Raw genomic sequence first — 13560 nt, 5'->3', positions numbered from 1 at the left:
CACACTAGTCAAAGCCTGGAGGCATCTAAGGGGGAAAATAAAATAAAATAAAGGCCCACCTCAAGCATCTGTACACGAAAACATGTGGGCAAGGAAACAAAGGGGAGCTGGAGTCTGCATGAAGACACATAATTGCAACACTTTTAGCATAAGTGGCTTGGTGGGACAAGCCACACAACTGCAGTGCTGCAATGAACACTATCAATCTTTATGACAGGCAGCAGGATAGGCTTGCCCCTTTTATGGAAAGACAGGCCCAATACACGGCTCTCTTCTTGAGAAATAGTAAGCGAGTGAGAGCTGAAAGGCCTGGATCAAGAAAGATGCCAGTCATGGTAATGAGTGCAGTGCAAATTTGTGAACAGCTCACCTGCTTAAGCTGACAAAACAGACAAATTCTTCTTCAAGTTTGTGTGGTTTTGTTTTGGGGGCCGTGGGGTTTTTTTCTTTGTTAGTGGTTTGGGGTGACTGGCTGTATTTTTTATTTTGGGGACGGGGCTCTGTTTGCGTGGGTTTTTCAGATGAAACCATCCTCCCTGACATCTGTTGGAAAAGCAGCACAGAAGACCTCAAGCAAGTTGGGAGGTTTCTGACAGACGCTGGGGACAACTTCTCAACACAGACATTAGGTGGGCTGAAGAGGAATTACCACTAGCAGAAGAGAATGAAAACAAGGATCTCTTGAGAAATCAACCCATAGTTAGTGGTCTTGAACAATACACAAAATTCCACGGTAGAACTTGACCAAAATTTCACAATCAGCAATGGGAGTGAGAGCTGGAGGGATTCATATCTGAAGAAGTACAACAGCAGCCCTACTCAGATAAAGGGGCAACGGGCAGCTGGGGGCCATCCACAGTGAAGAGCTGTTTTAAGAAACAAAAATAATTCTAACAGTGGTAAAACTATTCTAGTACTTCTAACTAGAAATATTAGCCAAAAGTTACAAAAATCTTAGATATAGCTGGAATAATATCACAATACTTAGAGAATCTAACAAAAATTTCATCACTGGGGATATTTAAGGGATGTGAAGGATGAAGCAACAGTAAGTTACCACAGTGAATAATTCTGTAACTGTAGCAGTTAAATCATTCACATCGGTCTTTTTCATTTCCGGTGGCAATTACCACATCACATTGAAACCTTCTTTAAATATTATGCATCGCCAGTTGAAATAAGGAAAATTTTCAACTATCCTGAAAATCCAAAATTATGCTCCAAAAAAATTAGTCTATATAAAAGGGGTTTTTTTAATAGCACTTAGAATTAATCCCACACAAAGTCAAAACATGCTTACAAACCAAAATATTATCAACAATTCTTCACACGTCTTGCATCAATGAACCCTGAAGTACAAAAGGCCATTTAGATAGTGGCTTCTCAGAGCCTGCCAACAACTGAAAATTGCTTTTTTTAGGATTATATGGATTTGGAATCAGCAAGGTGATACACAAAGTCAACAAACTTTCATTAAATATTAGAAATATCAGATATCATTTCGTCAGTAACAAGTTGAGTCACCTTCCAAACATTCAGTCAGCTGTTCTTCAGATATGTAAAAATGAACAATCTTAGTTCCATAACGCAATTAATGTGCACGCACCACAATTTTACAACCTCAGATATTTTTTCAAGACTGACTGCAAGAGAAACGCAAGTGCTCTACTTCGTATGTTAATTCAAAGCAACTATGCTTCTACTTTCAATTCTCTTTCAAATCTCACTTTTATCCTCCCACAAGTACTTTGCTAACTTAATTTTGCCTTCATTACTGCTTGCCTGTAAATGTTAAAATAAGTATTACTACTTGATACGGGATCAGTAAGTAGTGTTGATCTGTGACTCAGTCTAGGTGCTCTTTCTTAAAGTGCTTTTTAGATAATGATATATAAAATTACATTGTAAAGACAAGACTTGCATAACTAACCAGAAGTATTATTCTAAGAGCACCACTGGCAAATAAAGAGCTGAAACAAGGCAAGCATCTCAAAGCAGTATCACTGAATATCACTGGGTCAAAGAAATATCACTAACTTAACTTTGTATGCAAATATACAAAAAAGAACACCTGTAGCTGGCTTCTATTTATACCGATCAGCTCTGTCAGGTGATCTTCTAAACAATAACCACAACTCTTCTCCAAAACAAAACAGTGATCATGATTTTGGATCCAGTTTTCACTTTTTGAACAGTTACTTTCATTGAGCCCCCCTGCTCCTTTCTGAGCAAAACAAGAAAGGAAAGCCTTCCCTTTAAGTCCAACAGATGCAATTGCTGACTGAACAAGATCAAAGCAGTAATTTTGGATTCTAAAGCAGTGGGAACAAAGCATCCTTGCAAGAAAACAGGTTATTCTAGATCTTCATTCTAATGTGTAAAGCTTTATTTATTTAGATTTGAATATAAGTAGACTAGAGGTAGCAAGGTACAATAAGCTACCACCTCATGTTTTCTTTAAATCTAAAATTTAACTGCTAACCATTCGTTATTCTTTTTTCCAGTTTTTAGGTTTTGACAAACAATTAACAGGGAACACAAATACAATAGGGAATCTTACAGGTTACTAAACTAAAGTAATAAAAACTTTAGTTGTACTTTGAGTTGATTCCAACATAAGTGCTGCTCTCCCCATGTGAAAAGGAAAACATTTAAGAGGTTATCTAGTTTTGGATCAAATAGGCTTTTTCTTACAAGTCTGAAAAGTCCCAAAAGGATTTTTCTGTAATATCAGTGGCATATGGGGTCAAAACCAGGCTCCTCACTGCCACAGTATCAGCAGAGAATGGACTGTAAAACTTCACATCAATAACAAAGTATCTTGAAGTGTTCAGGATTCAGACAACCATTAAGAGACATGAAAATACCTGTGTTTAAACTAGCATTGTTTCAAACAGGCAAAAGCACAATAGTTTACCAAGACAAATATTTTAAACACAAGTATGTAACTTATTAGAGCACATTCTGGAAACACCGTATGTGTTTTCACACATGAATAATCAGTTTCATCAACTTTTAACAGAACTAATGGCACACATTAACGTTTGAGAATCAAGGCTAATAATTATTCCACCTAACACAGAGACAATAGATCAGCACTCTGAAAGGCATACAGCAAAATGTTATTTACAGTCTACATTCATAGTATATCACTGGACTAAAGGCATTTTTAAGCATCAGGTTTCTACTCAAATTAATGTTTTTTTAAGTTTTATGCAAAAAATAATTTTAAATAGGCACACGCAATGTTCCAAAGTACTCCATTTGCTGTACAAAAGGGAGAAAAACCAAATAATATCCAATTTCTCTGTTTAACATTTCATATCTGCTCAACTGTCAGCTCACAGAGGCTTAATGGGACTTTAGTAACTGCAGCATTCATCACAGCAAGCTTTTGGACAGCATCTCACCTGGTCTCTTCATCATCCCAAGCGATTCTCATGCCTTTCCCACCACCACCTGCTGAGGCCTTGATCATGACAGGGTAGCCTAACAGCGGGGAACAATTAGACAGAAGTTCAAACTTTGTTCAGTTGGTCAGAGGAACATGACAACTGACCACATGTCCAATAACGCCAGTAGACAATAACTTCGTTTATTAAAACACTTTGTTTGGAAGAAGACGAGGAGAGATTTTTCTTTTCAAGACTCAGCTGTCAGTGCAGTGATTTCTGAAGCCAAGAAAGGTTGTCTTCTCCATTTCATTTATACCAAAAAAAGCTCTGAATGAATTAATCCCACATAACGAAGTGATTTATGAATAAAGGCATTTGACCTTTTTAAGCTCACATTTCTTGCGGAACAAAATTTCATTCCTTTGTTACTGATTAAATAAGCTATAGCTGTGATAAAATTATTAAAAGGCTTACTAGCAAAAACAAGTAGGAGATTTGAGAAACTACTCAAGAGATTAAGAAATCAAACCTGTAACTTATCAATACCTGCAGTATTTTTAAATAACAGTGTATTTTAAATAACAGAGCACCTCAGAAGAGCTGTGCTGCTCTGTGCTGTTATTATGCAATAACACATATTACAGAAAAGATTATTAAATTTTTTAACAGTAAAGAAGGATTTTCCCCAAACTGACAAGTAGCAAGGAAAAATGGGCAGCACAAGTCTGACATCAGTGTGCATAACTGGTAATATTTTACTCTCAGAACAAGATACCTTAATATAAGTATGAATCAGGACCTTTGTACTTTTCTAGCTTTCTGAAAACTAAGTATGCACTTTAAAGGCTGACTTAGTAATGACTGTTTATCTTGTAGTACAATATTTTAATTCAAAGCAACTTCCTAAAATAATTTCCTATTCATACCAGTAAACTTCGCCTCTCTCCCACTTGAAAATACAGGAATGTGAAAATTAAGGATCTGATTAGAAAGTCTTTGACATTTCTAGGATAGCAGGTAATTCTTCGAGTGTTTGGTCTCCAGTATATTTAATAAAAGTGGTAACATTAAACAAAATATCAGATCAGATGATATTGTCTGCAAAGAAGAGGTCCATCAGTCCTTGCAAATTATACAAGGCTTTGATCTGGGGACAGAAATGGACATCTCAATATGGTTTCCAACAGAAAGTTTGCTATCATATATGTAACTAATGCTTACAGTTTCTTTCTGGAATGTAGGTCTAGTCTTGTTCTGTCCAGTGACAGTGATTCAATATGCCTACCTTCTCCCTAAAGTCCTTAGACTGAAACGAGGTTCAGGAGAAGATAGTTAAACCCAGCAAGATCTGGGAACCTTTTGCTCAAAAAGACTGAAGTGGACACAAAAAAACCCAAGTGGCATCATACAAGCATAACAAAAAGTAGCATTGACTGGAAGGTAGGAGAGCAGCAATAGTACAAGAGAATGTTAAACTAACAAAGAAATAGCAAAAATCAACAAAATAGTTTACAACATAATGTGTTATTGGACTGTGGAACTCCATGCTACAGAGCATTCACATGGCTGAAAGCTGCAGAAAGGTAATAGATAAGTATAGGCAGAGCACAAATCAAGTTCCTCTAGGCCAGGATGACCAAAAGGCTATAAATCTTCATGCTTTACCATCTATAGTAATCTAATTACTAACTAGGTAAAAAGGTAAATCAAAACAGACCCATGCAAATAAGCTTCCTAGAGCATCTTTACATTTTCCTATGAAATATCTGATGCTACCACAGAGAGGCAAGAAACAACTCACAGAGGAACAATGAAGTTGATCCAGAACTATACTAAGTACTTTTAAGGCCTCTATAATCCCAGAGGTAAAAGGGCATGCACAAGATAACTCTAGATTGCATGCACCAAACAATGAAGTTCAACTTTTGTGAGATGCAGTATAGGCACGAGTACAATTTATCTGTGCTCTAGCTGCTTTTCCAGATCCCTGGCAACTGCCAGGCTCCCAGATGAGCCACTAGCTATCTTGAAGTAAAGCAAAAAAGCACATCTTGTGTGGTTTTTATGCAAGGAATGATATTTAACTGCATAACACTAGTGAACTTACACCTCTGGCAACATTACCACCAGCTGGAGACTCTCTCCAACTCAAGAGGCTGCAAGTCTGAAATTCTGAAATAAGCATTGTTTTAAGCCTTATTATGGCAAATTCACTATAGCAATTTCCATCACCTAATCTATCTCATTCAGTGTTACATGTACTTGAAAAAAATCATCATCAATTATGCTAACAATTTCAGTCTAACAATATTAGTCTCTTGAATGGCTTGCTGATTTAAATCCTGTAAGCAGAGTCTAGTCCTAATTTACTGTTCTTTCACTTCAACAGCAAAATAGGGATGCTGGCAGTGAGCCTTGGTGAGTCTTCATATGCTACAGAATATAAAAGTTCATATACCACAACTCACATGGTTAATTATCAGTCAGGATACATGGGTTACAGCATAATTCACAAAGTGCAGAACACTTTGCTTCCCAGCCCCTACCCCATCTTTTATGTATACTGATGACACACCACTCATACTTTTATGCAAGGCACTTAAAAGATTCCAGAAAGCCACAAGGTAGGTTTTTTAAAACATTTAAACCAAAGTAAGGCCTGTTTTGAAAAGATAAACACAACTCTTTAGGTTGAGAAGGAAAAATACTCTGCAACAGACCTCTACAAGTTAGGATGATAATTAGCCGGTCCCCTGAAAATAAGAGGACTTGAAATTTTGGTCAAATATGCCTTTATACACTACTTGCTCTCTGAGACACTAAACCAGGCTAAACAGCAGTTCTTCAGCTAATATCAAAGACTGATGAATGCTCAGACAAGGAAGGCTTTGTAGAACCTAAGTTTTGCTTACATATTGGGTACAAGATGCTGGGATCGGGATACATTACTCATCATTCTCCTAACCACTTTTGCATTATTCAGCAGCAATCAAAATTGCTGGAGTATGCTCATATGGATTGGCTGAACTAGGCATGGAAAGGGAGAGGCATGCAAACAATTTCTAATAGCCTTTATAAAGAAGACCCACAACAATAATGGAGTCTCATAAAGCAGGCATGTTTTTTTAGTAGGTGTTAGGGTTTTAGCCCCTCTCTCAAATTAGATGCCAATTCACATGAAATGAAAATTGCACCTAAGAATAAAAACCACTCTTGTTCTATAGTTTTAGACTCTCATGGCAGATCTGAAGGATAAGTCTAAAAAGATCTTGGAAGGCAGGAAGGTAAAAAGCTGTTAAATTTGAAGATCATCAGATAAGCTGTTGTTGTTAAATAGGTACCATTAATGTAGGGCTGCTTTGTTTCCAGGGTGGTTACTGTTCTGAGAATCTGAATGGTAAATGGAGTAAGCAAACTTCTGGTGTCTCACAGTTGTTAGCTCTCACCCTTTGTCACCATGGTTTTAGATGTCATTTAACTATATTTATAAAGCTGCAGGTAGCAGGCCACAGAATGCATTGTGCAATATCAGTCTGAGCAATACTGCTTGCGGCAATAGTACTAATTAAACCCCTTCTAAAGGAAACACAACAAGAACATGTTCTTCACCTCTTCAGTTTTGTACAGACTTTTTAGTGTAACTGTCTAAGCTTCATAGTCATTCAATTCTTTCAAATAAACTCAAGAGTAAAACTTCCTGGAGTTTCATTGATGCTTCACAAACCAAGAAGCCAGCAGTTTTTAATATAAACTTAAGCAGCTTTAAAGGCAACATGGGGAAAAAAACAGCATGATTAAGCACTACAGAAAGTATCATGAGAACAGCCCACACAGGCAAATGGAGAAGAGAGACTACAGAAAGGAACCTATATAGCAATTTATGCCTGAACTCCTTCAAGTTCCAGATTTAGCTTAATATTTGTCACACCCTCTCTTGACTGTTTGGGAGAGCACATCTCAACTGACGGGCAAAAGGTAGATTTTACTCCCACTCTCACAAAATTTATGTCCATAAATAGCAGTCCCTGAAACAGGTAAAGGCAACGCCTCAACCCTCAAGTGCCATGTTCCACTACTACAGAATCTTTGGTGAGAACAAATTAGGGAGAAGCAGGACAACATGCAGGCAGCAAGAGAATGTTATACAGAATTTTAGAGATGTAAGCACTGACTCGATGATTTATTTTTTTAGCAATTACTTAAGCATTCTTGAAAGACTGAGCTCTGGGTAAGTGAAATTAAAAATAATCTGTAAGTATTGCATTAGATTCAAGTGCCTTATATACAAGGACACATGCATTATATATATATATACAAGAGACATTAATTCCATCCTATATTAGATCCTTTGAAATCACGTATCATTGGGTTTTATTCTGACCAGTGGTCATGATTAGAGTGAAGCTCAATCAAACTGATCAACTCATCAAACATGGGTGTGGAAAAAGCTAGGATGGACATTTTTCTTCCACTACTGACACAGGACAAAGCTTCTTTTGCATCAAAATGGTTTAAGAATTTACCATCTAAATAAAGCACCAGTCAGCTGTCTGCAAATGACTTAAATATATCTCCGTATCTAAACCTGTAGCTATATCTATATCAATAAATGTAGTGCTTGATGTAATGACCTCCAAAGTGCTACTGATACCAAAGACTCGAACACCAGAAGAACTCAATAAAATTAGGGAAGAACACATTCTAAAGGGTATCTAGGAAGCCACTGAATGCCTTCACACTTAATTTTTTTTAAAATGCTTTAAAAATACTTGCAGGAGATCTTTAAAGAACAAGAGCAATAAAGCCAGTTTAGTCTCATTCCAATAAAGTCATAATACCACGCATAGGTTTTTTTAAGGACTAAATTCAGTTTTATTTACAGTTCTCCAAATGTTCCAGTCTGATTGATAACTTCTCCCTTTTGTTTCTGCTCCCATGACAGGGATCAGTAACCACTTGATTTCCCAACAGGGACATAAAGGCTGACCCACAGAAATGCTGACTTCCATTGTGTCAGCCTCAAAGCCAGACAAGCCTGTACTGAGGGGTTTCAGGGCAGCTAACCAGAGCTGGGTAAGAAACTTAAACTCAAACTGGAAAGGTGTTACACCAAGGAAAAGGCAACTGCAGCAGTGCAAGGCCCAATTTCTATTTGGCACATAAAGCACAACCATAGCTTTTGACACAGGTGAGATGTATTTGTAGCAACATCAGTAAGAGAGTCTTCAAATGAAGATAAATCCTTCGCATTATGTACCTGTGATGAACCTAAATAGTTTCTCATGTCTATTGTTTCTTAAAGTGAAAATGGGGAAAAAAAAAAAAACAAGAAAAAATTTCTTTCATTAGATTCTTCTTCTAGAAAGCATTTAAGAACATGTGTAGTTTCAAGCATATGGTTAAATATTTTCCCTAATATTCCCTAATATCAGTAAATAAAAGCCAAAGCTCATTAAACACATATTACACTTAACCTTCATCAGAATGAGTCCCAGACAGTTTGCTGGTTGCTCTTTTCACCATTCTGTAAGATATTTAGAAGCCTAATAGTGATTTTATTCCAAAAAGCACAGAAGAAAGGCTGGTGGTCTGAATGATATTCAAGCTAACTGCAGTCCACACAGTGACGAAGACAGATCACAACAGCACTGGTGTTGCCAAGTCAGAGAAACCTGTCATGTCTAACTTCTGACTATCATGTCTCATTGCAGATATACTTTGAATTAAATCCTTTAGCAAGCTACTCATTATTGCATATTACATGCATTCCACTAATCACGGCTGCACTTGTTCTGTAGAGACCAGTTTGTAAAGCTAAAATGTGATGATTTAAGAGACAGAGCGTTAATGCCTGGATTCTTCCAGCTCTATAGGCAACAGGGAACTTAAAAACTATTAAAACATTATTTGTTCTATAGGGATTACTTATTACACATTCAATTTAGTCAACCATGTCTGCTGAGAGGCACACAAATCCCACCATAGCTAATTTAAGAACTTACCAATTTCCCTTGCAATTCTGACAGCTTCATCTGCATCCTGTAAAAGCAGGAAATGAGACCCAACATTAATCCCATCAGCCACTGCACTATGTCCTGAGGGCAGTCATATATTGCACTACTGTCTCCTCTGATTCATTTAATGTTTGATTTTACAACCTTCTGACCCTTTTCAGCCAGAGGAATGTAAAATTAATACCATAAGTGGAATGTAAATTCTACCTCATCATTAGTATACCAAGAAACTCAAAGCAGTGAAGAATCAGCTGACAGGAAACACAACCGGGATCGCAAAATGATTTTCTGCAGTTTGTAGGAATTTAATGCTAGAATTTAGAAGTTTACAATCAATAATGGACTATAAATCAGATCGTTAAAGTTTGTCCACTGCCAGCCTGTTTCTGTCCTCACAGGTATTCCTTGTGTTTTCCTGGCTGCTGTCAGTAGGGGGAGTTGATTCTCTATTGTTTGGGAGAGATTCAGGTTCAGAAAACTTGCTGATCTACTTTAAAGACGAATCTTTTTTTTCTCTACCGATGAAAGAACAATGAGCATTTCATTTTTATAAGTTTCTCATGCTAAACGCAGAATAAACCTTAAATGCATCACCTGAAACCGTACCTGAAATGAGAAGGTGCCCATATTTTTTTCTGTTTAAGAGACCACGCATTACTGGTTTATGACAACTAGAAAAATCCTTCTGTTAATGCCACCTATTGCTTCAGCTACACAACTATAACCTGGTACTGAAAAGAGTACTAGGAAACTCAGAGGAAAAAAAAAAAAAACCACACAAACCAAATTACCTGAATTGCTTACTTTTTAGTAACCACTGCTCTTATCTAGTAGTTAATTCTGGTTTCTTCTACTAATAACAATATATTTCCACTATACAAGACTTGAAAGAAAAGGAGTTAAATTACAGTGGCATGGGTTAAATTCGAAAATTCCATCCAAATTTGCTAATATTTATACTATTCTATGACATGCATTAAAACATTTGTACCGAAGGCTGTAATGTCTGGAAACCACCAGCTGCTAAGTGTGTCTGAAACTATGGGGGCTGACTTATGAACATTAAAATGAAACCCGATATTTTTAAAGCTTTCAAGGCAATCCATTTTAAAAGCACCCAGGTCAGAACTTTTTTTTTAAAAAAAAAATATATATAAGAGATGTTCATACCTGGTTCATTTATGTCCGATAATAAAACAAAATCCTCTTTAAAAGTCTTCAGTACCTAGTAACAGCCCCATGAAGAATAAGGGGGCTGGCAGGGGAAGTTGTCAGAAAATTTAATTTCCTTTCATTAGCTAGTCTGCTCCACAAATCGGTGCTTGTTAAGTTCAAAGCAGTCCTGAAAGCAACATCAGTTTTAAGTCTTTTTACTCCAGTCACATCTGTTAATGAGATTTTTTCCAAATAACAATTGTTTTTAAGTCAAGAGATAAATCTAGTAAAAAAAAAAAAACCTTCCTTGCCTCCCCCCCCCAAAAAAAAAATCAAGTTTACTGTTTTATTACACCTTGCTGCTTTCTATGACCCTGCACCCTCCAAATTTTAGCTTAAAGGGATAAAATGCATGAAAAGGGTCATTTAAGAATGTTAGTGGTTTCCACACATTGAGTTTGAAGGTTCTTTGTTCCTGCCTGTGACAGTTATGCGAGAATACTTCCCCTTAATAGCCTCTCTGTCAGGAAGTGTTAAACCTGCCAAATGCAGACAATTAGAGCCTCTTGAACAAAATGCAGGAAGAGTGATGACTGATGAAGAGCCACGATTATAGCCAAGAAGGAAACTTTTACATTTCTTTTCTTTTGCAAATTCCCTCATATATTTGCAAAATAGAATTAAAGGGAGGGGGGAAACAAACAGGGTAATTTTTTTTCACTTAGTTACCTGCAAAAAAAGTGGCCAAGTGATACATTGCAGCCCACAGGAAGACAAGCTGCAAATCACTAGAGGGGAACTTTTCACTGCCATCGGATTTTTATACACACATACAACAACTTAAAGTAATAAGCGGCATCGTAGCAGCAGCACTAATTGTCTCAGTTCTGGCTTCAATGGGCTGAAGTCATCTTCCCAGCACGGTTATTAATTTATACTATTTTCAGCATCTGTTGCTTTTATGGTTCTAATATTAGAACTCAAGCTCTAAAATACAGAAAAAAAAATCAATGCATATTCGAATTCTTTAGCCTTCAAAGTGCGTTTCTCATACAGAAACCAAAAAATTCGCAGTGCTTTAAAGAGAAAAACTAATAAACAAAAATTAAGCAACTGACATTGAGATCTCTGGTAAGTCTTTTGATCTTTTTCCTTAAGAAAGTACATTTTAGTATCATGCGTTTCACTTGCAGATTGCATAAATACAGCAGCAGTTTGAGTACTCACTAAGTTAGGACCGGTATCTTAGATTTCTAGTGCAAAGAACTTATGACGCATTTGGGGGGGACATGACAATACATGACAAAAAAACAAATACTATTGACACTGTGTAACGTAATCCATATGAGCAAAATATACAAAACCTCACTGCCTCTAAATGCATTTTGAATTATTTTTTAAAAGCAAAAGTCCTCAATGATTTACTGCAACTTCCTCCAAAAACACATTAGCTACACTACCATTTTCCCAAAATAAAACAGACATTGTAAAGAAATATATAATTTTAACACCACCTTTTATGGGACAAATAAAAATGTTCAAGTAACAGTACAAGTTTATAAAAATCATAAGAGTTATAAAATGATGTCATAGTGTTACAAATGGATGATTTCATTAAGTTAAAAAGACATAAAAAATAGTGATTTAGCATAAAATTTTCTAACCTCCCAATTTCACACACGTGCCTCTCTCTCAGGCTACCAGCAGGTGGAGACAAAAAAGCAAAACTGTTCCGATGTCGAGGAATGCCAGAATAAAGCTGTTAAAGAGACTCCTAGAGCCGTGTAAAATCGTATTAATTACAAAGAACTACATAACAGTTTTCATGGCAATGACTGTTGGGCTTAGAGAACCTCCAAGTTCACGTCTGCTCTCCAACAACCTCTCCAGCAATACAGGGAACATTTATAACAACGTCAATACCCCAATGCAAGCATAAAGCTGAAAACAGACACCCAAAACTTAAATACAGTAAATTCGTAGCCTTGCTGAACACCTTCAAACTATCTGCTGACATCAATGAAACCATGCAGATACCTAGAGACATTAATCTTCTGGGTCTACATCCAGCTGCGTTCTACCAGCCACAAAACCAACCTGGCTGGACATGGTGAAAATCTTTCTTCTCATGCCATTCCTTTGCCAATTTTTCACCATGGCATCTCCTTATACTCATTACTCTGCCTCCACTTTCTTCTTGTTGCTTTATTTCTCTCCCCTTGTTTACAGACAATACATCTCAGATCTAACTGCAGTATATCTATTACTCACAGGGATTAACACTAATTCTTTTGATTAAGAATATTTACTAGTATTTCTTCAATCAGGTTTTAGGAACCTAATTGTAATTGTAATTACAGATTCTGAAATTCACTACCTTTGAATGCTTTTGTTGGCTCTCTAGCTGACAGCACCAGACTCGGATCCCTTACACATGTAGACCGGATAATCCTGGCCTCAGCCAACTGACAAATTGAACCAGGGATGGAAGAAAATAGTCTCTTGTCAAACTATCCTCTCTACTCCCTCGACATATCTTTCCATTCTCAGTATCGTATTTATTACAGCACTTGCCTGTATGAGAACAGTTAGTTGTGTCTGATACAAAGCATGCTCCTCTTCAATCCTTCCAGGTCCTTAAATATACCACTGAAGGGTTTCTTGCTCCTAAATTTCTAATTCCTACGTATTGGGAATTTTTCTGCATCCAACTTCTCCAAAGTGTTATTACAAAAGCTGAGCAACTCCACTGTCTACTATGTGTGAGTAAATAAGAAGAGGAAAACACCCTTTATCCATTAAAGGACCAGTGTATCTAAATAACTATTTAAGAAGTGCTGGATAAATACAACTCTTCAATTAACAATGATTTTCAGTGCAGTCCTGAGCTAACTAAGGAAGCACTATAAGTTGTACTCTGTGTTTGCTGTTCTTCCATAACTTCTGGCATTGTCAAAGGCATGAATGCTGTTTTTTTCCAGCTCTATTAGACTCTA

At 36.8% G+C, this 13560-nt stretch overlaps 1 protein-coding gene across 1 annotated transcript in view; it reads right to left on the bottom strand.

Annotated features, from left to right (window-relative positions):
* The window catches only part of PCCA (propionyl-CoA carboxylase subunit alpha), a 289215-nt gene that overhangs the window by 195369 nt on the left and 80286 nt on the right, over nucleotides 1-13560 (bottom strand). Inside the window, exons 8-9 of the mRNA XM_069878949.1 lie at nucleotides 9398-9434; nucleotides 3411-3489 (exon numbers count right to left, since the gene is read on the bottom strand). Of these exons, the coding sequence (XP_069735050.1) occupies nucleotides 3411-3489; nucleotides 9398-9434 (116 nt within the window). The remainder of the gene's footprint in view (nucleotides 1-3410; nucleotides 3490-9397; nucleotides 9435-13560) is intronic.

This window comes from Phaenicophaeus curvirostris, chromosome 1, assembly GCF_032191515.1.
Source record: "Phaenicophaeus curvirostris isolate KB17595 chromosome 1, BPBGC_Pcur_1.0, whole genome shotgun sequence".
NCBI lineage: Eukaryota > Metazoa > Chordata > Aves > Cuculiformes > Cuculidae > Phaenicophaeus > Phaenicophaeus curvirostris.
The sequence above is the reverse complement of the archived record's forward strand: the minus strand, read 5'-3'. Positions and strand labels throughout refer to the sequence as shown.